This window comes from Dicentrarchus labrax, unplaced genomic scaffold, assembly GCF_905237075.1.
Source record: "Dicentrarchus labrax unplaced genomic scaffold, dlabrax2021, whole genome shotgun sequence".
NCBI lineage: Eukaryota > Metazoa > Chordata > Actinopteri > Moronidae > Dicentrarchus > Dicentrarchus labrax.
Genome location: NW_026136732.1, coordinates 44469 through 71454, shown reverse-complemented (window position 1 = coordinate 71454; position 26986 = coordinate 44469). Strand labels below are relative to the sequence as shown.

At 38.6% G+C, this 26986-nt stretch overlaps 1 pseudogene and 5 gene segments (V, D, J or C); 5 read left to right on the top strand and 1 right to left on the bottom strand.

Moving 5' to 3' along the window:
- Positions 1–6606: 6606 nt before the first annotated feature.
- On the top strand, positions 6607–7804 carry LOC127359557 (immunoglobulin kappa variable 4-1-like). The segment is given in 2 exon segments: positions 6607–6703; positions 6812–7804. Coding segments are annotated over 2 exon segments (414 nt in total).
- Positions 7805–8254: 450 nt separating this feature from the next.
- On the top strand, positions 8255–9079 carry LOC127359564 (immunoglobulin kappa variable 3-15-like). The segment is given in 2 exon segments: positions 8255–8535; positions 8753–9079. Coding segments are annotated over 2 exon segments (360 nt in total).
- Positions 9080–11569: 2490 nt separating this feature from the next.
- LOC127359574 (Ig kappa-b4 chain C region-like) lies at positions 11570–15191 on the bottom strand (annotated as a pseudogene).
- A 619-nt stretch (positions 15192–15810) lies between these two features.
- LOC127359561 (immunoglobulin kappa variable 6D-21-like) lies at positions 15811–16624 on the top strand. The segment is given in 2 exon segments: positions 15811–16087; positions 16304–16624. Coding segments are annotated over 2 exon segments (363 nt in total).
- Positions 16625–18579: 1955 nt separating this feature from the next.
- Positions 18580–21288, top strand: LOC127359572 (immunoglobulin kappa variable 6D-21-like). The segment is given in 5 exon segments: positions 18580–18705; positions 18813–19003; positions 20438–20457; positions 20709–20764; positions 20981–21288. Coding segments are annotated over 5 exon segments (666 nt in total).
- A 3290-nt stretch (positions 21289–24578) lies between these two features.
- Positions 24579–25273, top strand: LOC127359554 (immunoglobulin kappa variable 4-1-like). The segment is given in 2 exon segments: positions 24579–24714; positions 24822–25273. Coding segments are annotated over 2 exon segments (423 nt in total).
- Positions 25274–26986: the final 1713 nt, after the last annotated feature.

The window sequence follows — 26986 nt, the reverse complement described above, 5'->3', positions numbered from 1 at the left end:
TCCTTCATGACAACAGAAGACACAGAAATCCTCCTCATCAAAAACATGACTTTGATCTCCGTCCTCATCTGGACTCTCCTCTGCTGCTGCTTCACAGGTAAAGTCCAGAGAATCAAACTCCTCTCCTCTATGAACATCCGTCCCTCTGAAATGAAGCCCACAAAACCATGACGCTGCTTTATGTTTTTGTCTCTGTATCCTCAGAGTCAAGAGGCCAGTACACAGTGACTCAGTCTGGAGCAGTGAGCTCTGCTCTGGGACGCTCCGTCACCATCACATGTAGGACCAGCCATAGAGTAGATGATGGAGAGGACCTATCCTGGTACCAACAGAGAGATGGAGAAACTCCTAAACTCCTCATTTACTATACTAACAGGCGAGCATCAGGGATTCCAGGTCGTTTTACAGGCAGCGGGTCAAACACTGACTTCAGTCTGACCATCAGTGGAGTCCAGACTGAAGATGCAGCAGTTTACTACTGTATGGGTGAATTCATTATCAACAGTCAGTATGTGTTCACACAGTGAAAAGCGTCGTACAAAAACCTCCCTCAGTCAGACTGAACAGAAACTGAACTGACTGCTGCAGCTGGAAGCTACTGCAGAGACTGATACACTTCACTGAGGACACACACACACACACACACACACACACACACACACACACACACACACACACACACGCACCAGTGAACATGTACTAAAACAAGTTCAGTGACAAAAAATAATCTTGCAGGAAATCAAATTACGTTCTCCCTCACATTTACTTAGAGAAGCCAATGAAAGAGTTAATGAGAGCTGTCTTGGTCATGACCTTTGACCTCTGTTTAATTCTGGATCACAGATATTTCAACTACATCCAATTAACAAAGAGTATAAAGACTAACATCAGAAACCTTCATAATCAAAGATGGACCAAACGAAACCTGTACATCCCTCAAGTTGTATTAAAATAAATCAATAAAAAAAGATTAACTGGAGACATAACAAGACAAAAGTGACCTACGTGATATAAATATATCAACATAAAAAAACACATTTTCTTTCATATGCAACTAAAATACCCCAAAAATCCATTGAGACTGAAAGTTATTGGTTGACGTTGGAAATACCCAGACAATCTCTGTACAACATCCATCCACTAACTGTTGTGGAGCTTTCAATCATATCACATGATCTTCTTCAGCAGATGGAGTCTCCCAGTTGTCATTGAATTATAGTTGTTAAAATTCCCATTCCTCTGAGCATTTTCAGGACTTCTTGTCCATGTTGGCATCAAAGTCAAAATATTCCATGACAACTGGGTGAACTCCATCTGCTGAGGAAGACCATGGGATTTGATCAAAAGCTCCAGAACAGCGACTGAATGGAGCTTGAGCAGAAATTGATTTAATTGTTAAAAATGTTAAATGTTGTGACCTTTTATATTTTTTCAGATACATAAAACCTACCATAATTTCTCTTTTTAACATAATATTTGGGGCTTTATGCCTTTTCATTGATTAGACAGCTCAATATAGACAGAACAGGGGGAGAGAGAGACCACAGGTCAGACTCGAGTTGATGTATTGTTTTGAACTATCTGAAGACTCAAAAATACATCCAGGAGAGAGAGAAAGAGAGAGAGAGAGAGAGAGAGAGAGAGAGAGAGAGAGAGATCCTGTCCAATCCTTGTTCTACTGTCTCCTACTGAACAAGGACTACAGCTACAGCTGGACGTAGTAACTGGGCCCTGGCAGTAAACATGAAGAAAACCAATGTCATGATCTTTGAAAAACGTCCCAGGTGTCATGAGAACAAACACCAATTTACCATCAATAATCATGTCATTGAACACAGCATAAGTTATACCTACCTTGGTATAACCATAACAGCATCAGGGAGTTTCAACATGGCAGTGAATGCACTAAAAGAAAAAGCTCGAAGAGCTCTATATGCAATTAAGAGAGCATTTTATAATTTCCATATTCCAATAAAAATCTGGCTTAAAATTTTTGATAGTGTCATCCAGCCCATTGCGCTGTACGGTAGTGAAGTATGGGGTCCACTCAGTCATCAGAGCTTTACCCGTTGGGACAAACATCCAACAGAATCTCTACATGCAGAATTCTGCAGATACATTTTACACGTATACAGAAACACACCAACAAATGCATGTAGAGCAGAATTAGGCAGATACCCACTGATAATTAACATTCAGAAGAGAACACTCAACTTCTTTAACCACCTGAAATCCAGCCCCAGAGACACCCTCCACTCCAAAGCCCTCCAAACCCAAGAGCTGAGCCCAGAAAAGAGTCCCCTATGTCAGTTGGTACTGAGGCTTACTGCCCCCTCTCAGACACACTCTGACCAGCTTCACAACAACACTGCTCTATAAACAGTAATCAGAGTAAAGCAAATTATAGCACAATGTAAAGAAAGCTATCTGGACCATTGGGAAGAAACAACTAAAAGCCAAAGTAGATTTGAATGTTATCTTGCCCTTTAAAGAGATTATGAATGAGCAGAATATCTCTCTACTGTCAGAGATAGGAAGCAGAGACAGATCCTAACCAAGTACAGGCTCAGTGACCACAAACTGCCAATCCAAACAGGAAGACACAAAAAGAAAACAGAAAATGTGGTCACTGTTCGACAGGTGAGGTTGAGACAGAGATGCACTTTCTCCGACAATGTACAAAATTAAATAATACTAGAAACATTTATTTGAACAAGTTCAGCTCTTTGGTTCCAGATTTCAAAGAGCTGAACGACCTCTCCAAATTAAAAATACTCCTCGGAGAAGGAGAGCGGGCACACCTTGCTGCCCAGTATGTATTAACATGCCACAACCTGAGGGACAGTGAGTGATTGAGGCACACACACACACACACACACACACACACACACACACACACACACGCACACACACACTGTATATAACTAATATAATGTTCATAATGTATATATCTTTCATATTGTGTATTGTCTGAATATTTCGACTTATTGTATTGTATTTTGATGCTTTTGCTTTGGCAAAAACTTTCATGCCAATAAAGCCCATTTTGAATTGAATTTGAATTGAATTGAGAGGAGTTTGGTAGTCAGCCCATGCATGTACAGCCTGTATATTTTAGATTGCTTTTCATTCCAGTTTTGCAGGTTTGACCAAGTCTTCAGCAGATGAGGTTAAATATCCTTAATCACATGTTTGAGAGAGATTTAGTTGTCTAGATTTAACTAGAAAGAGTTTCCAACATATGTCAGCATTTTTTTATAAACATTAATATGTTGTTGTGCACATACACATTATACACAAAAAGTGTCCAGTATGGGGAAACCTAATGAAACAGCATGTGTGCACATTTTTCACTCATGCTATGTTATTTATTATTTGCAGCTATTTTTCCCAGATTGTATTAACTATCAACAATGATATGAAAATCTTATTCTGACATTGGTTATAATCCTGCACATGTGGAAATATGGAATAAGACATCTATTGTTGGTAAACAGGGATCCATGAAAAATTATTTGATCTAAAGATAGAAAATATCTTTTGATTGATGTATAGCATTAACAGCATTGGCATTATTGGGACAATGAAAATGTCATAATCTGAAGTTCAAATTTGTTCAAATTTGTTCAAATGGTGGAATGATAGAAAGTGCAGATTTAAAGCTGTAGCAAGGTAAAAACAGAAGCACTTACTTTATTATCAGTTCAGGCTTTAATTAATAAATAATACACAATTTAAAAACAATAAATATTGAAAAAAATTGCAAATGAACAAAAACATAAATAACTAAATTAATATGTAACTTTTAAACAAATAACAATAAACCGTTTAAAAACTGTGCATCTGAGTAAAGAGAATGATGTGCTCATGTCTGTAAGGGTTGAGGGCATTGTATTATGTTACTATGCCATAACTGCACTAGAGTGCATGGTGACCCCTGCTGGTCAGAGGTTACATAACAGTTGTTTATAATGCATGCATTATATATTTCTATTTTACTTTGTGCAGAATGCAGCAACATTCATTTATATTTTATTGTTGGATTCATCTTTATTTTATTGATCTACTTTACTTTAGTTGTATCTCCTCATTCTGGAGCTATACGCTGAAGAATTTCACTGTTTGTTGTATTGTGTATGTTTATGTATGTGACAATAAAACTTGATCTCATTTGTGAGTGTGATTCAAACTCAGTCAGAGTTTGATGTCAACTCTTTCAACAGGCAGGTTAATATCATTGATAATACAGCTGTTGTTTATTTAACTTTAAATTATTTTCTCAGGGTTTTGTGAGATTCTTCTTCTGATAAATCTAATAAACATGTCCAGTGTTGAGCTGAAACACTAAATTTATACTCAATTACTTTTCTGATCCTGATCACTTCATTAAGTATACTAAGTGTCTTTTTCATTTGAACAAATTCAAAGAATTTAATAATTTTTTTTATTTTGCTGTTGGGCTTGAGGATTTGCAAATCACTAAATATGAATGTTTTTAAAATTAAAAATAAAGCAAATGATTCCCTCTGTGTCATATCCCATATACTACTGTTGTTCAGACTGTTTTATATTTATCCAAAGGTCATTTTACACACATCCTGTGTAATTTCCCACATTAATCCATCCTGCATTATTATACCATTCGGGGAGAGTGGGGTAAGACGAGCCATTTTTCATATTTAGGATCACTACATCAAGGCAATCATAGTTTTGTTGCTAACTAATATATCTGCATATATTTTAGGATGTTGTGAATCCCTTCAAACAAACAGAATGAGTGTAAACATAACTGTTTGGATAATATAGCATGTCCAAAAAAGTGGTCTTGTGGCTCAACTTACCCCGTGTATGGGGTAAGTTGAGCATAGGAGCGGGGTAAGTCGAGCCGTGTACCTACTCCCTCCTCGGACCCTCCTCCCCACCTCTACCCCACCCCTCCCTCATCTTCTCGCTCCCTAAATAGCACTCACTTCTTCCCATTCATGTGTATTTTAAAGTGCGCTTAGGAAGAAAACATTAAAAGCTGTGTTTTTGGAATATACACAGAATATGTTTTTGGATACACTTATTGAGTGTATTTTGGCTGTAGCCACCGGCTCAACTTACCCCTGGCCAAATGGCTCAACTTACCCCAGAGCTACCATTTTGACTTTATTAGTCCCCACAGCTAAAATGGTGCACTTTTATGCAAGGTTTATGAGCTCATGTTGTAGCTCATAGATACCACAATTGATGTATAAAACAAATTTAAAATGATCTTCTTTGGTCTAAACACAATTCTCATGAAACTTATGATAGACTAAATTCACTTTCAAGAGTGAAAAATGATTTTTTGGAAATAAATATCTAATCACTTTACCCATGTGGTTCTTACATTCACAGACTCCATGAAATGAAGCCTTCCTCCTAAATATTTGGTCACATGATCAATGTTTTTTACCATTTCCTAGCAACAAGGGGTGGCTCAACTTACCCTTTGGCTCAACTTACCCCACTCTCCCTTATGTCAGAATTGTTCAATAAAATGACCACAGCCAAATACAAAATATCCCTCATTGTGCTTTAATATTAATTCAATTATTGTAGATGTACAATAGAATGAGACTTCTGTTTAAATAATAATATTCTTCCCTTTGCTGCAGCTCCTCACTGGAGGGGGGCAGCACAGTCAGGGTGGGGACGACTCGACCCACTGCAGAGAGAGAGAGAGAGGGAGGGAGAGAGAGAGAGAGGGAGGGAGAGAGAGAGAGAGAGAGAGAAGAGAGAGAGAGAGAGAGAGAGAGAGAGAGAGAGAGAGAGAGAGGGAGGGAGAGAGAGGGAGAGAGAGGGAGAAGACTTAGAGTTTAGTTTAAAATGATTTTAAATGTTTCACTTCCCTCTCTGAACTCAGTCGCCAAGGCAACAGACAGGCATCACTGCTGAACCATGGCAACAGACAGGTTTCAGTACTGAAGATAAAATGTTACAGTGGCACATTGTTCCTCTGTTAGGTTTAAAGCAAAAAATATATTACCGAGCATGAAAAATGGCAGGTTTTTATTGTTTTTCAAAAAAGAAAAGGAAATTCCTCGATGGTGTGTGCTTGCTTTTTACATTCAAATTGAACATTGTTAACTACTGAGTTGTGTATTGAAACTCATTAAATCAAACCTACTCACAGTTAAATATATGTTTTAATAGTGATGTTTTAAGATTATCTGTTGTGACATACAATGTGTGAAATATTTAAATCAAGTAAAACCTCTCAACAATTGTTGGTCCTGTATTTGGAGTGAAATATTTAAACTTTTAATAATACTTTTGTAAGACAAAATACTTCTTGGTAAACTTTATATGTACAAACTGTTAGAAAAATCCATTACAGTGACATGAAATATATTAACCCAAAGCAAAGCCTCATACAAATGAGCACTGACACATTCCTAATCAATACTCTGATACAGTGATTGATCCATTGATAAACAGCATCATGAGAGGAATCCAAGTCCCTGTTGGAGTCAGTCAGAGCATTTCCATAGAGAGCCACTTTGCATCAGCAGCACCATGCTCCAGTGCTCTGGGAGAGTTTATAGTCCTGAGAGTTGAACACTGGATGACTGACAGCTGTCCTTCATGACAACAGAAGACACAGAAATCCTCCTCATCAAAAGCATGACTTTGATCTCCGTCCTCATCTGGATTCTCCTCTGCTGCTGCTTCACAGGTAAAGTCCAGAGAATCAAACTCCTCTCCCTCTATGAACATCCGTCCCTCTGAAATGAAGCCCACAAAACCATGATGCTGCTTTATGTTTTTGTCTCTGTATCCTCAGAGTCCAGAGGCCAGGTCACAGTGACTCAGTCTGGAGCAGTGAGCTCTGCTCTGGGACGCTCCGCCACCATCACATGTAGGACCAGTCAGAATGTTTATAGCTCCGATCGTTTAGCCTGGTACCAACAGAGAGATGGAGAAACTCCTAAACTGCTCATTTACTATGCTAGCACCCGAGCATCAGGGATTCCAGGTCGTTTTACAGGCAGTGGATCAAACTCTGACTTCACTCTGACCATCAGTGGAGTCCAGACTGAAGATGCAGCAGTTTACTACTGTCAGAGTTATCACTACATCAACAGTCAGAATGTGTTCACACAGTGAAAAAGCGTCGTACAAAAACCTCCCTCACTCAGACTGAACAGAAACTGAACTGACTGCTGCAGCTGGAAGCTACTGCAGAGACTGATACACTTCACTGAGGACACACACACACACACATTAAGATGGTAACAGTGGGGTAATATGTTTCAGTAACAAGACTCAACAGGTCATAATGTGGTTATTACAGATGTACAGTGGGAATTGGGAGAGGGACAGAAAAAGTAAATAGTTTAGCAGACATGGTATGTATATTTCATTATTTATCATAATTAGGTCATTTAAATATATATCATTTATATTGTTTATGATAGATTGTCAGTGTGTTTTCTTGCCTGATTCACTCACAGAAACAATAGAAAATCACTCAAACTATTGCTACACATCACATGACAGCCACGGAGGGGCCCACACAAAGCATAGCCTAGGGGCTCATGACCGACTTAATCCACCACAGGTAACAGCATAATAAAGACACAAAAATCTGACAATTATTGGGGGAAAATCAAGGTTGTTCATTAGTTTCCTTAATATAAAAGGCAGCAGGTATGATTTATTTATCCAGGTTTTGAAACGTCACTGAGATTGCTCAACCTCATACAAAGGAGGCTTTTTTGTGCAGCACTTTGGAAACCTTGTGTTTGTTAAAATCGTGCTATATAAATAAAGTGGATTGGATTGGATTGAATGAAATGTTCACACACTGCTCTGAAGAAATACTCACTATGAAAACTGTTCACAGAGTTATATTGTTCCTGTATTACTGTGTTCTTTGGATCATCTATTCACCTCCATTGAGTTCTTTAGAAAAAATCATGTTGAAAGTTTTAAAATGCTTTATCTTTGCTGAAAGCTCTACAAATGACATTTCTTCCACCTGTATTTTATTGGGGTGGAAGCAGAAATTTCAGGCACCTGAATGTTAAATAATATGTTCATGGAGAGATACCACAGGACAAAGAGAAACTAATTTATATAACAGGTACTTTGGGTGAACTGACTGTTGCGTATTTGAGGAAAAGATAAAAATGTTCTGTGAAAAGTTTTCACACACAACAATGCAACTCCAAAATATTGATGTACATCCCTATTGTAAGGTATAATTCTTATATCATCACTCATTATGGTTCTTAAGTTGAATCTATGTTTCATGAAACACTGAAGTTCTGTGTGTGCAATGAAGCAACAGCTGCACTGAGGGGGAAACACCATGATATGTTGAGGACAGCTACAGTTCACTGACTCTGTGTGTTTGCATATGTGTCCTTCCTCTCTGCTCCCAGCCGTTAAGAGGCCAGTGTTGATCAGTGGCTGTCCAGGCCTTTCAGAGCCACTGACACGCCGGCAGCACAATGATAATGTCACTGACTCTACTGCTGGCCACCCTGGGGCTCCTTGTTCAGGGTGAGACTCTCTTCTTAAAAACTTTGCTTCAGGATGCAACCAGGTTCACCACAATGATGTCCTGCTATGATGGAGAAACACTGAAACAAGCAGCATTTACCTTCTTCCATCTATTCTCCATGTTAAAGAAATGATACTCTTCTGTTTGGATGTTGATCATCTTTCTCCAAACTGGATTTGTCTCAATAACCCTTCTCCTCTTTTTCATGTTTTCCAGATTCATCAGGAGAAATCATCCTGACTCAGTCTCCTAAAGCTCAGTCTGTTGTTCCAGGACAGACTGTCTCTGTCAGATGTAAAGCCAGTTCAAGTGCTGGTACTTGTCTTAACTGGTACCTTCAGAAACCTGGAGAATCGCCCAAACTCTTGATTTATCATTCTTCAAGCCGTCAGTCTGGAGTTTCAGGTCGTTTTAGTGGAAGTGGATCTGGAACTGACTTCACTCTGACCATCAGCGGAGTTCAGACTGAAGATGCAGGAGATTATTACTGTCAGCAATGTAACAGCTGGCCGTTCACACAGTGATACAACGTCGTACAAAAACCTCCCTCAGCTGAAGAGGAACTGATCTGAATCAACAGCTGCACAGAAATACAGACACTTTAGAAATATAACAGACAGTGAAGTCCATATAACAGAATACTGTCAGTAAATATAATGTATAGTGTAATAAGTCCTAATGGTAACCTTGTTGAGATAGGATAGTAAATAAGTTTGATATATCCATTGTAGATTAGTCAAAAAGTAGATGAGTTATTACTGATAACAAGACATTAACATTAGTTTGTTTTTTGTTTGATTTGAAATAGAATATTTTCTTTCATGTCTTTTAACGTAATTTAGATGTTATTTGAATTTCATGTTATTCATATTTAAGTCAGAGTTTAGTTTTCAACAAACGTAAACACATATTTTTATTGAGCTTGTGTTCATATGAAAATACATAAGTTATGTTATATTTTGCCAACAAACTGCAGACACTGATAATAATCTTACATAATATGCTGATAATTTCCTATTTTGTAATTCAAATGATTTCTTCTCAGATTTTGTAGTTGATATCAGTGGAAAACTTTATAGGACACATGCAATATATCTAATGATCCTGAAGATACTCTATCGATCAGCTTTGTTACCAAAAAATAAATTCATGATTAGAGGAAAGTTTGTCTAATAACAAATGCTTGAAGGAATCAGAAGAAAAAGATTAATTTACTTACCTCTCTGAGCTACTGCACCCCTACACTCCCAGCCGATCTCTCAGGTCAGCTGACCAGCTGCTCCTGACAGTGCCTAAAGCTAGGCTTAAGCTCAGAGGGGAACGAGCGTTTGCCGTTGCAGCTCCAAAACTTTGGAATGGATTGCCGCTGCACTTTAGACAGGCCACCTCTCTGTCTCATTTTAAAACTCTTCTTAAAACCCACCTCTTTTCTTCGGCTTTTGATTCCATGTAGAGTGTTGATTCTATGTGTATACATGCATATTTTTATCTTGTGTTGGCAGTGCTTTTTATTTATTTCTGTTATTTATTTTACTTATTTTATTTTATTTTATCTTATTGCTTTTATCTTTTATTGTGTATCTTCGATTGTGTTATCTATTTATTCTGTATATCTTTTTGTGCAGCACTTTGGAAACCTTGTGTTTGTTAAATTCGTGCTATATAAATAAAGTGGATTGGATTGGATTGGATAATGATGTTGGGTTACATCAAGAACTGATAATTGATTATCTGATTACTTTTATTTTTTCTAAAGAATGAGGAGAGATATTAAAATTTTTGTTCTACATCATATTCTTTCTTAAGACATTACCTAATATTTTTGAATCTTGATCTCATTTTTATTCAGTGTTTTTGGATATAATGTTACTATTAAGTCTACAACAGTGAACGTCAACTGGCGGCCCACGGGCCACATCCTGCCCGCCAGAGATTTCCATCCAGCCCCCAGAATATTACTGAATTCAGGAATAACCTAGTGAAGAGGAAAAGGTATGTTTCTATATTTATTTATTTTTAAATCAAATGAATGAAACTCCCTCTGAAAAGTAGCTTGTGCCATAGCCTGCCTTCAATCAAAAATGTTGTTGCTCTCATTAAACATCTTTTATTGTTTCACATGCTCACTTTATCTATAGTCGTTTTTCACAAATGTCAAAATTGTCCTTGCTTGGGGTTTGTGCACAATTGCAGTGTCTTAGTAACAACCATCAACCTAACAGAGAAGAGCATGGTAATTGCAAGCCTTGCACATCAGCAAATATTTCTAATGACAAATAAAAGTGACAGGCCTCAGTTATTAGAAATGTTACTCTTTACATCAAATTAAAGTAGCCTGTGATCCAACAAATAAATACAAGTAAAGTAAAACCAAGAAAATCACAAGACTGAAATACGTTTGCTTAATGGGAGACGTTACATTTCCCCTCCTACACTCTCTTTTTAATCTGGCTTGACAGCTGTCAGGCTTATTCGCTTATGTCGGTTCTTCTCATGCATTTTTATAGAGTTCATTTTTGAGAACGCAGCTTCACAGGTGTATGTTGATCCAAACATTGTGAGCACATGCATGGTCAATGTCTTCAGTGTGTCACACTCTTGGGGACAAGCCACCCAAAAGGCGCTCAAGCTTTCAGCACCACGGAGAGCAGCCTTCATGTCACCAGCGGCCTGGATGTCAATCAGTTCACTTTGAATAGCCGCCTCCAGCGGCATCACCTTCCTCACGTTAGTGGAGAATTCTCCACCTGGGCTGAAAATATCACTATCGCCCCCTAGGGGCTTGCTGCAATACAGCTAATATGAGTCTCCTAACACTGACAGAGGCTAAAAAATATCATAAATTTGGAATGAAAATGAGTATATCAAATCATAACATATTACTTAGGATACAATAATTATTTTATTTTATTTTATTTTACGAGCATCTGGCCCTCACAGTGTCTGTAGAGAAAAATTCTGGCCGTTGGACAAATGTAGTTGATGACCCCTGGTCTACAACATCAGTTTACAGTAACACACATGACAAAAAAATTATTTGATGACCTGGTCTTTATTGTGTTGAAATAATCAAAATAACAAATTTAATTAATGAAACAAGTAATCAGAAAGTGAGAAGAGGTAAAGAAAGATATAGACAGATAATGAGAGAGTGCAGACTGAGAGCAGTAGCAGAGTAAAACCAGTATCAGAGTCCCAGTGAGTCAGGTCAGAACTGGGAACACTGGTCTCTCCTCAGTGTCTCTGAGAGCGGAGTCTGGGAGCCCTGGGTGGCCTCACAGGTCACAGAGCCCACCTTCCTCCAGTGGTCTGCAGAGAGCCTCAGGGTGCTGCTCCAGCTGTAGTGGCCGTCCTTCAGCACCCCGGGGCTCCTGCTCTCCTCCCAGCTGCTGCTGCTGCTGCTGCCGTCCACCTTCCAGGACAGACTCCAGTCTGAGGGGAAGCCCTTGTTGGCCAGACACATGAGCGTGGCCTTCCCCTGCTGCAGCTCCTTACTGGAGGGGGCAGCACCGTCAGGGTGGGACGGACATCACCTAGGAGACACCAATCAGCTTAGAGGGACAGGGACCACACAGCTGTCAATCAAGCAGCAGACACTTGGACACCTTTACTGTGTGAGAGTTGATTTTCTCCTTTAAGGAGTTTCTGTCAGATGGTTTTTCTGCTCCACCAGTCACTCACTCACACATTGTTTCACTTCCCTTTAAGAAGCCTCTCATGCATATCAGCACAGAGAATCATCATACAGAATGAGCTGAAATATATCAAACTACACTGGAAATAAAATATCAAAAACTGTATCATCAAAATCATCCAAAACCTGAACTATACATTACTTTAAAGTATTTAGTGGAAACATGAACAAACACAGAAAATGAACTGACTACAATCAAATGTTCTTCATATGAATTTCAATCATCATTACCAAACTGTAACTTTAAAACAATATATAACACTATGAAGATATTTTGAACGTTTACTCATCTTTATCTTCACTACGTTCAATTTGACTATAAAATTTTATCTTAATTCATTTAAAAATATTTATTTCTGACATAGAAAAGTAAAAGTGAATCTTAAAAATGAAACATTTGTACAAAAAGTTTAGCAGTTTTATCTTTTCTACACTTCAAGCTGTTTGAATTTCAGTTTGACAGGAATGTTTAAAGAACAAAGAGTTAGCCTCCATGATGAAGGAGGACAAGTACAAACATGAATACTTCAAGTGTTAATATTAAAACAAACTATACCTGTCTACTTCAGACATTTAAAAACTAAATTTAAAACATTACTTTACAATATTGTATTTAGTATTTGTACAGAAACTTACTTCCAACATCCAGTCTGGTTCCTCCACCAAAAGTCAACCACAGTGATACAAACTCATTGAGCCGCCGTACAAAAACCTCTCACTGTAGAGAGACACGGCTCTCTGACTTTGACACACTGAACTAAACCTACAAACCCTCAAGATGAAACTTTACCATTCATATACATATCAAGTCATATTCTGTCTTGATATTTTAAATTCACTTCAATCAGGTTTTGAATTTATATTCCTGATGCAAAATATGTCTCTGAGTGTAAAGTATTTCTGCAGAAGATATACATTAATATGAAAAATCAAGAATTCTTCCTGAAAAATATATAAAAAAGACAAATATGTCCTGAAATGATAAAAAATATAAAGATTTGACTTACTTCCAACATCCAGTCTGGTTCCTCCACCGAACGTGTACCACAGTGATACAAAGTCATTGAGCCGCCGTACAAAAACCTCTCACTGTAGAGAGACACGGCTCTCTGATTTTGACACAAACAAACTCAGCAAACACATTCCCAGTTTACCCAGTTTATCTAATAACTGGTTAAAGTGTCTAAAACATAAACTATGAATATATATTTAATATTTTTTGTGAAATAAGCTGTATTAATTCATGTTACATTAAAACAATGAAATAAGATATTTCAAAAGAACAACTCTCCAATAAAGAATGACAAATGTAATAAAGATCATAAACACATGTTTATTGTAGATTATGACTAATGAGACATAATAATTTTGTTTAAATGTGTCCCACAGTGATGTTGATCTGTGTGGTAGTGAATTAAGGGGAATTCACTAAATATTCTAGACGAAAATGTGTCCATCAAACTGAAACCAAAGCCTCATACAAATGAGCACTGACACATTCCTAATCAATACTCTGATAAAGTGATTGATCCATTGATAAACAGCATCATGAGAGGAATCCAAGTCCCTGTTGGAGTAGGTCAGAGCATTTCCATAGAGAGCCACTTTGCATCAGCAGCACCATGCTCCAGTGCTCTGGGAGAGTTTATAGTCCTGAGAGTTGAACACTGGATGACTGACAGCTGTCCTTCATGACAACAGAAGACACAGAAATCCTCCTCATCAAAAACATGACTTTGATCTCTGTCCTCATCTGGACTCTCCTCTGCTGCTGCTTCACAGGTAAAGTCCAGAGAATCAAACTCCTCTCCTCTATGAACATCCGTCCCTCTGAAATGAAGCCCACAAAACCATGACGCTGCTTTATGTTTTTGTCTCTGTATCCTCAGAGTCCAGAGGCCAGGCCACAGTGACTCAGTCTGGAGCAGTGAGCTCTGCTCTGGGACGCTCCGCCACCATCACATGTAGGATCAGTCAGAATGTCTATACTTGGAGCAGCTACCATGCTTTGGCCTGGTACCAACAGAGAGATGGAGAAACGCCTAAACTGCTCATTTATGCTGCTACCACTCGAGCATCAGGGATTCCAGGTCGTTTTACAGGCAGTGGATCAAACTCTGACTTCACACTGACCATCAGTGGAGTCCAGACTGAAGATGCAGCAGTTTACTACTGTCAGAGTGCTCATCTTATCAACAGTCAGTGGTTGTTCACACAGTGAAAAAGCGTCGTACAAAAACCTCCCTCAGTCAGACTGAACAGAAACTGAACTGACTGCTGCAGCTGGAAGCTACTGCAGAGACTGATACACTTCACTGAGGACACACACACACACACACACACACGCACACACACTGGGATAATCATTAAAAAAAAATAACAAATAACAAATAATTATTGGTCCTACACAAACAGTTTTATTATAAAGACCTAGTGCGCAAATAAATCTGTTAATATCAAGTTTATCATCACAGTTTCTCAACATCAGTTCAGACCACATTAGGATATGATCACATTTTACTCATTAAAGAGACAATGAACCAGACTGTGACTGTTAGTGAGATATGGCTCTGTGTGGCTCATGACTGACCTCAATAAGTAGTACTGTACACTGTAACTGATCATTAAGATGGTAACAGTGGGGTAATATGTTTCAGTAACAAGACTCAACAGCTCATAATGTGGTTATTGCAGATGTAACAACAGCTCATGGGGCAGGGGGACAGTGGGAATTGGGAGCGGGACAGAAAAGGTCAATTGTTTAGCAGACATGGTATGTATATTTCATTATTTATCATAATTAGATCATTTAATATATCATTTATATTGTTTATGATAGATTGTCAGTGTGTTTTCTTGCCTGATTCGCTCACAGAAACAATAGAAAATCACCCAAACTATTGCTACACATCCCATGATAGCCATGGAGGGGCCCACACAAAGCATAGCCTCGGGGCCCATGACCGACTTAATCCACCACAGGTAACAGCATAATAAAGACACAAAAATCTGACAATTATTGGGGGAAAATCAAGGTTGTTCATTAGTTTCCTTAATATAAAAGGCAGCAGTATGATTTATTAGTCCAGGTTTTGGAACGTCACTGAGATTTCTCAACCTCATACAAAGGAGGTGAATGAAATGTTCACACACTGCTCTGAAGAAATACTCTCTATGAAAACTGTTCACAGAGTTAAATTGTTCCTGTATTACTGTGTTCTTTGGATCATCTATTCACCTCCATTGAGTTCTTGAGAAAAAACATGTTGCTGCTCAAGTTTTAAAATGCTTTGTCTTTGCTGAAAGCTCTGCAAATGAAATTTCTTCCACCTGCATTTTATTGGGGTGGAGGCAGAAATCTCAGGATCCTGAATATTAAATCATATGTTCATGGAGAGATACCACTGGGCAAAGAGAAACTAATTTATATAACAGGTACTTTGGGTGAACTGACTGTAGCGTATTGGAGGAAAAGATAAAAATGTTCTGTGAAAAGTTCTCAAACACAACAATGCAACTCCCAAATATGGATGTACATCACTATTGTAAGGTATAATTCTTATATCATCACTCATTATGGTTCTTAAGTTGAATCTATGTTTCATGAAACACTGAAGTTCTGTGTGTGCAATGAAGCAACAGCTGCACTGAGGGGGAAACACCATGATATGTTGAGGACAGCTACAGTTCACTGACTCTGTGTGTTTGCATATGTGTCCTTCCTCTCTGCTCCCAGCCGTTAAGAGGCCAGTGTTTATCAGTGGCCGTCCAGGCCTTTCGGAGCCACTGACACGCCGGCAGCACAATGATAATGTCACTGACTCTACTGCTGGCCACCCTGGGGCTCCTTGTTCAGGGTGAGACTCTCTTCTGAAAACTTTGCTTCAGGATGCAACCAGGTTCACCACAATGATGTTCTGCTATGATGGAGAAACACTGAAACAAGCAGCATTTACCTTCTTCCATCTATTCTCCATGTTAAAGAAATGATACTCTTCTGTTTGGATGTTGATCATCTTTCTCCAAACTGGATTTGTCTCAATAACCCTTCTCCTCTTTTTCATGTTTTCCAGATTCATCAGGAGAAATCATCCTGACTCAGTCTCCTAAAGCTCAGTCTGTTGTTCCAGGACAGACTGTCTCTATCAGATGTAAAGCCAGTTCAAGTATGGGCAGCTACCTTCACTGGTACCTTCAGAAACCCGGAGAATCTCCCAAACTTTTGATTCATTATGCCACAACTCGTCAGTCTGGAGTTTCAAATCGTTTCAGTGGGAGTGGATCTGGAACTGACTTCACTTTGACCATCAGTACAGTTCAGATTGAGGATGCAGGAGTTTACTATTGTCTACAGAGTGGTTACAGTTACCCGTTCACACAGTGATACAACGTCGTACAAAAACCTCCCTCAGCTGGAGAGGAACTGATCTGAATCAACAGCTGCACAGAAATACAGACACTTTAGACATTTAACAGACAGTGAAGTCCATATAACAGAAGACCATCAGTAAATATGATGTATAGCGTAGTAAGTCCTAATGGTAACTTTGTTGAAATAAAGTAGGAAATAAGTTTGATACATCCATTGTAGATTAGTTGAAAGGTAGATGAGTTATTACAGATAACAAGACATTAACACTTTTTTTCGTTTGCTTTGAAATAGAAAATTTACTTTCAAGTTTTTAAAGTAGTTTAGATGTCCTTTTAATTTCATATTATTCATATTTAAGTCAGAGTTTAGTTTTCTACAAACGTAAACACACTACATGTTTTAAAGACCTTGTGTTCATATGAAAACACATAAGTTATGTAATATTTTGCCAACAAATTGCAAATACTGATACTAATCTTACATAATATGCTGATAATATCCCATTTTATAATTCAAATGATTTCTTATTAGATTTTGTAGTTTACTCAGATTCATTTTACTTTCTGAACACTCCTGAATCTATTTTAACGTAACACAAATTTCTATCAATGGAACACTTTGTTTATAAGACACATACATTATAACTAATGATCCTGAAGATCTAACTTTATTGATCAACTTTGTTACAAAAAAATAATACATGATTAGCGTAAAGAAGAAGTTCATGTCGTCACAAATGCTTGAAGGAATTTGAAGAGAATTATTAGTTTACATTGATGATGTTGGGTCACAATTAGAACTGATAAATGATTATCTGATTAGTTTTATTTTTTCTGAAGAATGAGGAGAGATATTAAAATTTTTGTTCTACATTTTATTCTTTTCCTAAACTTTACCTAAGATTTTTGAAACTCGATCTCAACTTTTTTCAGTTTTTCTGGATTTAATGGAACTATTAAGACAGCAACATCAGTTTACAGTAACATACATGACAACAACTGATTTGATGAACTGGTCTTTATTGTGTTGAAATAATCAAAATCAAAAATTGAATCAATGAAACATGTAATCAGAGAGTGAGAAGAGGTAAAGAAAGATTAAGACAGGTAATGAGAGAGTGCAGACGGAGAGCAGTAGCATGCATTTTCAGCCTGTATATTTTAGATTTCTTTTCATTCCAGTTTTGCAGGTTTGACCAAGTCTTTAGCAGATGAGGTTAAATATCATCAATCACATGTTTGAGGAAGATTTAGCTGTCTAGATTTAACTAGAAAGAGTTTCCAACATATGTCAGTTGTTTTTTCTAAACATTATATGAACATCCACATAAGTTGTTGTGCACATACACGTGTCCAGGTCAGCCCCACCCAAATTAAAATACGTTCCCCCACACGTCTGAGTGTCTCCTTGAGCTCTGGAAGTTTTTTAAAAACTGACTCTGATGGAAAAAGGATTTTTTAAATGTGTGTGAACAATGTTGTTTCATGTCTTTCTCACACAGACATGAAAAAGTGTCCAGTTTGGGGAAACCTGATGAAACAGGCTGTATGCACATTATTCACTCATGCTACATTTTTTAGATTGTATTAAGTATCAACTATGCTGACAAAATCTTATTCTGCCATTGGTTATAATCCTGCACATGTGAAAATATGGAATTAGACATCTGTTGTTAGTGTACAGGGATCCATGAAAGAAACATTTGATCTAAATAAAGAAAATATCTTTATTGGCTTACAGCATTAACAGCATTGGCATTATTGGAACAATAAAGATGTCATAATCTGAAGTTCAATTCTGTTAAAGTGGTGGAATGATAGAAAGTGCAGATTTAAAGCTGTAGCAAGGTAAAAACAGAAGCAGAGTCCCAGTGAGTCCGGTCAGTACTGAGAACATGGTCTCTCATACATTTCCATAGAGAGCCACTTTGCATCAGCAGCACCATGCTCCAGTGCTCTGGGAGAGTTTATAGTCCTGAGAGTTGAACACTGGATGACTGACAGCTGTCCTTCATGACAACAGAAGACACAGAAATCCTCCTCATCAAAAACATGACTTTGATCTCCGTCCTCATCTGGACTCTCCTCTGCTGCTGCTTCACAGGTAAAGTCCAGAGAATCAAACTCCTCTCCTCTATGAACATCCGTCCCTCTGAAATGAAGCCCACAAAACCATGACGCTGCTTTATGTTTTTGTCTCTGTATCCTCAGAGTCCAGAGGCCAGGTCACAGTGACTCAGTCTGGAGCAGTGAGCTCTGCTCTAGGACGCTCCGTCACCATCACATGTAGGACCAGTCAGAATGTTTATAGCTCCGATCGTTTAGCCTGGTACCAACAGAGAGATGGAGAAATTCCTAAACTGCTCATTTATGCTGCTAGCACTCGAGCATCAGGGATTCCAGGTCGTTTTACAGGCAGTGGATCAAACTCTGCCTTCAGTCTGACCATCAGTGGAGTCCAGACTGAAGATGCAGCAGTTTACTACTGTATGGGTGAATTCAATGTTAACAGTCAGTGGTTGTTCACACAGTGAAAAATCGTCGTACAAAACCTCCCCTCAGTCAGAGTGAAAAGAAACTGAACTGACTGCTGCAGCTGGAAGCTACTGCAGATACTGATACACTTCACTGAGGACACACACATACACACACACACACACACGCACACACACACACACACACACACACACACACACACACACACACACACACACACACACAATGGAATTATCATAAAAAAGAGATAACAAATAATTATTGGTCCTACACAAACAGTTTCATTATAAAGATCTAATGGACAGTTCAGACAACATTAGGATATGATCACATTTTACTCATTAAAGAGACAATGAACCAGACTGTGACTGTTAGTGACACATGGCTCTGTGTGGCTCATGACTGACCTCAATAAGTAGTACTGTACACTGTAACTGATTATTAAGATGGTAACATTGGGGTAATATGTTTCAGTAACAGGACTCAACAGCTCATAATGTGGTTATTACAGATGTAGAGTGGGAATTGGGAGCGGGACAGAAAAGGTTAATTGTTTAGCAGACATGGTATGTATATTTCATTATTTATCATATTTAGATCATTTAATATATCATTTATATTGTTTATGATAGATTGTCAGTGTGTTTTCTTGCCTGATTTGCTCACAGAAACAATAGAAAATCACATGATGCTACACATCCCATGACAGCCACGGAGGCGCCCACACAAAGCATAGCCTAGGGGCCCATGACCGACTTAATCCACCACAGGTAACAGCATAATAAAGACACAAAAACCTGACAATTATTGGGGGAAAATCAAGGTTGTTCATTAGTTTCCTTAATGTAAAAGGCAGCAGTATGATTTATTTATCCAGGTTTTGAAACGTCACTGAGATTTCTCAACCTCATACAAAGGAGGTGAATGAAATGTTCACACACTGCTCTGAAGAAATACTCTCTATGAAAACTGTTCACAGAGTTAAATTGTTCCTGTATTACTGTGTTCTTTGGATCATATATTCACCTCCATTGAGTTGGACATCATTTTGATAGAACAAAACATATTGCTACTGTAGTTTTAAAAATGCTTTATCTTTGCTGAAAGCTATACAAATGAAATTTCTTACACCTGCATTTTTTTGGGGTGGAGGCAGAAATCTCAGGATCCTGAATATTAAATCATATGTTCATGGAGAGATACCACTGGGCAACGAGAAACTAATTTACATTACAGGTATTTAGGGTGAACTCACCGGCAGTGTATGTGAGGAGAAGAAAAAAAAGTTCTGTGAAGCACCGCAATGTTCTTAAACACAATAATGCAACTCCCAAATATAGATGTACATCCCTATTGTAAGGTATAATTCTTATATAATCACTCATTATGGTTCTTAAGTTGAATCTATGTTTCATGAAACACTGAAGTTCTGTGTGCGCAATGAAGCAACAGCTGCACTGAGGGGGAAACACCATGATATGTTGAGGACAGCTACAGTTCACTGACTCTGTGTGTTTGCATATGTGTCCTTCCTCTCTGCTCCCAGCCGTTAAGAGGCCAGTGTTGATCAGTGGCTGTCCAGGCCTTTCAGAGCCACTGACACGCCGGCAGAACAATGATAATGTCACTGACTCTACTGCTGGCCACCCTGGGGCTCCTTGTTCAGGGTGAGACTCTCTTCTGAAAACTTTGCTTCAGGATGCAACCAGGTTCACCACAATGATGTTCTGCTATGATGGAGAAACACTGAAACAAGCAGCATTTACCTTCTTCCATCTATTCTCCATGTTAAAGAAATGATACTCTTCTGTTTGGATGTTGATCATCTTTCTCCAAACTGGATTTGTCTCAATAACCCTTCTCCTCTTTTTCATGTTTTCCAGATTCATCAGGAGAAATCATCCTGACTCAGTCTCCTAAAGCTCAGTCTGTTGTTCCAGGACAGACTGTCTCTGTCAGATGTAAAGCCAGTTCAAGTGCTGGTACTTGTCTTAACTGGTACCTTCAGAAACCTGGAGAATCGCCCAAACTCTTGATTTATTATTCTACAAGCCGTCAGTCTGGAGTTTCAGGTCGTTTTAGTGGAAGTGGATCTGGAACTGACTTCACTCTGACCATCAGTGGAGTTCAGACTGAAGATGCAGGAGATTATTACTGTCAGCAATGTAACAGCTGGCCATTCACACAGTGATACAACGTCGTACAAAAACCTCCCTCAGCTGGAGAGGAACTGATCTGAATCAACAGCTGCACAGAAATACAGACACTTTAGAAATGTAATAGACAGTGAAGTCCATATAACAGAATACTGTCAGTAAATATGATGTATAGTGTAGGAAGTTCTAATGGTAACTTTGATGAGAGAGGGTAGGAAATAAGTTTGATACATCCATTGTAGATTAGTCAAAAAGTAGATTAGTTTTTACAGGTAACAAGATGTTAACATTAGTTTGTCTTTTGTTTGCTTTGAAATAGAATATGTTCTTTAAGTCTTTTAACCTAGTTTTGATGTAATTTGAATTTCATATTATTCATATTTAATTCAGAGTTTAGATTTCAACAAACTTAAACACACTACATATTTTAATGAGCTTGTGTTCATATGAAAACACCTAAGGTATGTTATATTTTGCCAAAAAACTGCAGATACTGATACTAATCGTGCCCAATGCACGTTTTATAATTCAAATGATTTCTTCTCAGATTTTGTAGTTATTCGGATTAATTTTACTTTCTGTACACTCCTGAATCTATTTTAACATAACATGGATTCATATCAATGGAACAATTCTTTTATAGGACACATACATTATATCTAATGATCCTGAAGATACTTTATTGATCAGCTTTCTTACCAAAAAATAAATTCATGATTAGAGTAAAGAAGAAGTTCATGTCATTACAAATGCTTGAAGGAATCTCTAGAAAATGATTCATTTATTTTGATGATGTTGGGTCACAACAAGAACTGATAATTGACTATCTGATTGCTTTTATTTCTTCTAAAGAATGAGGAGAGATATCAAAATTATTTTCTATGTTGTATTCTTTCTTAAGACATTACCTTATATTTTTCAATCTTAAACTCAATTTTGTTCAGTGTTTTTGGATTTAATAGAACTATTAAGTCTGCAACATCAGTTTACAGTAACATTCATGACAACAACTGATTTAATGAACTGGTCTTTATTGTGTTGAAATAATCAAAATAACAAATTTAATCAATGAAACATGTAATCAGAGAGTGAGAGAAGGTAAAGAAAGATTTAGACAGATAATCAGAGGGTGCAGACTGAGAGCAGTAGCAGAGTAAAACCAGTATCAGAGTCCCAGTGAGTCAGGTCAGAACTGGGAACACTGGTCTCTCCTCAGTGTCTCTGAGAGCGGAGTCTGGGAGCCCTGGGTGGCCTCACAGGTCACAGAGCCCACCTTCCTCCAGTGGTCTGCAGAGAGCCTCAGGGTGCTGCTCCAGCTGTAGTGGCCGTCCTTCAGCACCCCGGGGCTCCTGCTCTCCTCCCAGCTGATGCTGCTGCTGCTGCCGTCCACCTTCCAGGACAGACTCCAGTCTGAGGGGGAAGCCCTTGTTGGCCAGACACATGAGCGTGGCCTTCCCCTGCTGCAGCTCCTTACTGGAGGGGGCAGCACCGTCAGGGTGGGACGGACATCACCTAGGAGACACCAATCAGCTTAGAGGACAGGGTCCACACAGCTGTCAAACAAGCAGCAGACACTTGGACACCTTTACTGTGTGAGAGTTGATTTTCTCCTTTAAGGAGTTTCTGTCAGATGGTTTTTCTGCACCACCAGTCACTCACTCACACATTGTTTCACTTCCCTTTAAGAAGCCTCTCATGCATATCAGCACAGAGAGAATCATCATACAGAATGAGCTGAAATATATCAAACTACACTGGAAATAAAATATCAAAAACTCATCAAAATCATCCAAAACCTGAACTATACATTACTTTAAAGTATTTAGTGGAAACATGAACAAACACACAAAATGAACTGACTACAATCAAATGTTCTTCATGTGGATTTCAATCATCATTACCAAACGTTTCAACAGATTTTAAACTTGAAGCAATCTGTGACACAATGAAGAGATTTCGAAGGTTTTCGAATACCAAGCTTCATCTTCACTCTGTACAATTTTATTTTAATAGCTTAATCTCAACTCATTCAAAAACAGCTATTAGGAATGTCGACAAATAAACGCGCATGTGTGAAGACATTTATAAAACGGTTAGCACATTTTTTTTCCTACACTTTGCGCTGTTTGAATTTCAGTTTGTCAGGAATGTGTAAAGAAATGTTTAGAAAAGCTGCTCTGAGTTAGCCTCCGTCAAAAAGGAGGATACAGAAATCTGTATTAAAATTAAAACAAGATATATTTATCAGCCTCAAGCAACCAATACTGAATATAAAACATTACTTTACAATGTTCTAATATTTAATATCAATGCAGAAACTTACTTCCAACATCCAGTCTGGTTCCTCCACCAAAAGTCAACCACAGTGATACAAACTCATTGAGCCGCCGTACAAAAACCTCTCACTGTAGAGTGACACGGCTCTCTGACTTTGACACAAACAAACTCAACAAAATTATTCTGTTTGTAAAACCTTGTCATGTGACAAGAACAATAACAATTACCAGAAACTTCCGAGATTTATTTATATATTTGTTAACATAAGATAAGAAAAGATAAGATGTACCTTTATTGATCCCCTGTAGAAGAAATTCAAGTTAGACACAGCAGCATAGGCCAATGTAGTGCAACGAGTACAGAAGTACAATAAGAATTGCAAAATAGGAATTTTATAAAATATAGCAGAAAATATAGACTATAAATGAAAAGGATATACACTATATGCAATATGCAAGTAAAATGGTGGGGTGGACATATGGAAAGGGATCGGGGGAGGAAGGAAGTGGAGGGGTGTTGAGGGGGGAAAAGGCTGTCGTCTGGGTAAAGAAGGGAGAGACGGGCTGTGGAGGAGGGTGGGGTAGCCAAGGTGTGAATGAGGGTACCTGAGGAGGTGGAGGGCGTTTGTGAATCAAACATGTTGGAATACAGGTTTAACTCGTTGGCACATCCCTTTGTCCCCTCTACTGAACCTACTGACCTTTTCATGCCAGTAATGCTCCTCACCCCCCTGTAACAGTCCATCAAGGCCTCCTCTGCCTCCACCGACCACTGCTGCACAGTGCTGGTGGTGATGGACTGTCTCCTATATAAAATATATGTTTCTAAATAAATTTGAAATGTAAAGAAAATATATGCATTAGAATAGAACCAAAATTATATGAACTAGTTGTTGTGTATTTCTGAATCAGCAATCCATTAAAGTGATTGATCCATTGATAAACAGCATCATGAGAGGAATCCAAGTCCCTGTTGGAGTCAGTCAGAGCATTTCCATAGAGAGCCACTTTGCATCAGCAGCACCATGCTCCAGTGCTCTGGGAGAGTTTATAGTCCTGAGAGTTGAACACTGGATGACTGACAGCTGTCCTTCATGACAACAGAAGACACAGAAATCCTCCTCATCAAAAACATGACTTTGATCTCCGTCCTCATCTGGACTCTCCTCTGCTGCTGCTTCACAGGTAAAGTCCAGAGAATCAAACTCCTCTCCTCTATGAACATCCGTCCCTCTGAAATGAAGCCCACAAAACCATGATGCTGCTTTATGTTTTTGTCTCTGTATCCTCAGAGTCCAGAGGCCAGGTCACAGTGACTCAGTCTGGAGCAGTGAGCTCTGCTCTGGGACGCTCCGTCACCATCACATGTAGGACCAGTCAGAATGTCTTTACTAGTGGGGGCAACCACTATTTAGCCTGGTACCAACAGAGAGATGGAGAAACTCCTAAACTGCTCATTTATGTAACTAGCAGTCGAGCATCAGGGATTCCAGGTCGTTTTACAGGCAGTGGATCAAACTCTGACTTCACTCTGACCATCAGTGGAGTCCAGACTGAAGATGCAGCAGTTTACTACTGTCAGAGTTTTCATGTTATCAACAGTCAGTATGTGTTCACACAGTGAAAAAGCGTCGTACAAAAACCTCCCTCAGTCAGACTGAACAGAAACTGAACTGACTGCTGCAGCTGGAAGCTACTGCAGAGACTGATACACTTCACTGAGGACACACACACACACACACACACACACACACACTCTCTCACACACACACACACACACAAACTAAACAGTCTGCAGGAGAACAGTGGAAATGAATCTGTCTATGGTACTGAACTGATTAAGGGAATAGACACTTTTCATGGCAGACATTTTGACTTGCCAAAGCGGGAAAAGCACAGGTGTATTTAATTACATTAATGATGGCTTCATTACATTTAGGTGAGCCAGTCTCAGAGCTCTGGTACTGTGCATGCTCACTCACTGAAAGGCCTTACTGGGACACTGAATGAAATTGGGCCAGTATTAATGTTATTATTACACCTGTGATTTACCTGCTTTGATCAGTCAAAATGTCTGCTGTGAAAAGGGTCTATTTGGAAAGGTGAGTGAGTGGGCAGGGAAGATCTGATGGTGCAAAGGGCGGAGTGAGAGTTACTGCAGGACAGAAGGGAGAGGTTGGATCTGGAATGATAGGAGAGTAAGTAGAATCAGAATCAGAATCAGAATTGGGTTTATTGCCAAGTAAGTTTTTACACACACAAGAAATTTGCCTTTGTACATTGGTGCATTAAAAATCACACAAAAAATAAGTACTTTTTAAAATATAAATAAATAAAGATAAGGATGAAGATAGAACGATCTAGAAGTAACCGAGCAATGCAACAGAAATAATGTTATAATCTAACTGAAAGAATAAACTAGAATCTTGTTTTATTTGTTGAAACATCCTTCTTTCAAATTGGATCAGAATCATAATCAGAAATACTTTAATAATAATGTGGGAAAGGCCACCCATCCCCTGAAACAGATTTAACAAACAGAAAACTTCAATGAGGGAGAAAATATTGTATTATCCTTTGGAAGACATGTTTAGGAATATTCTGATTCTATTCATTTCACACCAATAATTGTATGTATGGTATCAAATAAGAACATGTAAGATGCACCTTGGTAATAAAGACTATTGAGTTCAATATAATTTAACAGAATAATATCCACCCTTACTGCTTTATGGAAACCAGTTGCTGTTCTCAATCACAGCTCAAACCCATCATATTATAGATCATTTAAATAGTCAATGCTCTCAGCACTGAGGGGGAAACACCATGATATGTTGAGGACAGCTACAGTTCACTGACTCTGTGTGTTTGCATATGTGTCCTTCCTCTCTGCTCCCAGCCGTTAAGAGGCCAGTGTTGATCAGTGGCTGTCCAGGCCTTTCAGAGCCACTGACACGCCGGCAGCACAATGATAATGTCACTGACTCTACTGCTGGCCACCCTGGGGCTCCTTGTTCAGGGTGAGACTCTCTTCTGAAAACTTTGCTTCAGGATGCAACCAGGTTCACCACAATGATGTTCTGCTATGATGGAGAAACACTGAAACAAGCAGCATTTACCTTCTTCCATCTATTCTCCATGTTAAAGAAATGATACTCTTCTGTTTGGATGTTGATCATCTTTCTCCAAACTGGATTTGTCTCAATAACCCTTCTCCTCTTTTTCATGTTTTCCAGATTCATCAGGAGAAATCATCCTGACTCAGTCTCCTAAAGCTCAGTCTGTTGTTCCAGGACAGACTGTCTCTGTCAGATGTAAAGCCAGTTCAAGTGTTACCAATGAGGTAGATTGGTACCTTCAGAAACCAGGGGAAGCTATTAAACTCCTCATTTATTGGACTTCAAACCGTCAGTCTGGAGTTTCAGACCTTTTCAGTGGGAGTCAGTCTGGAACTGAC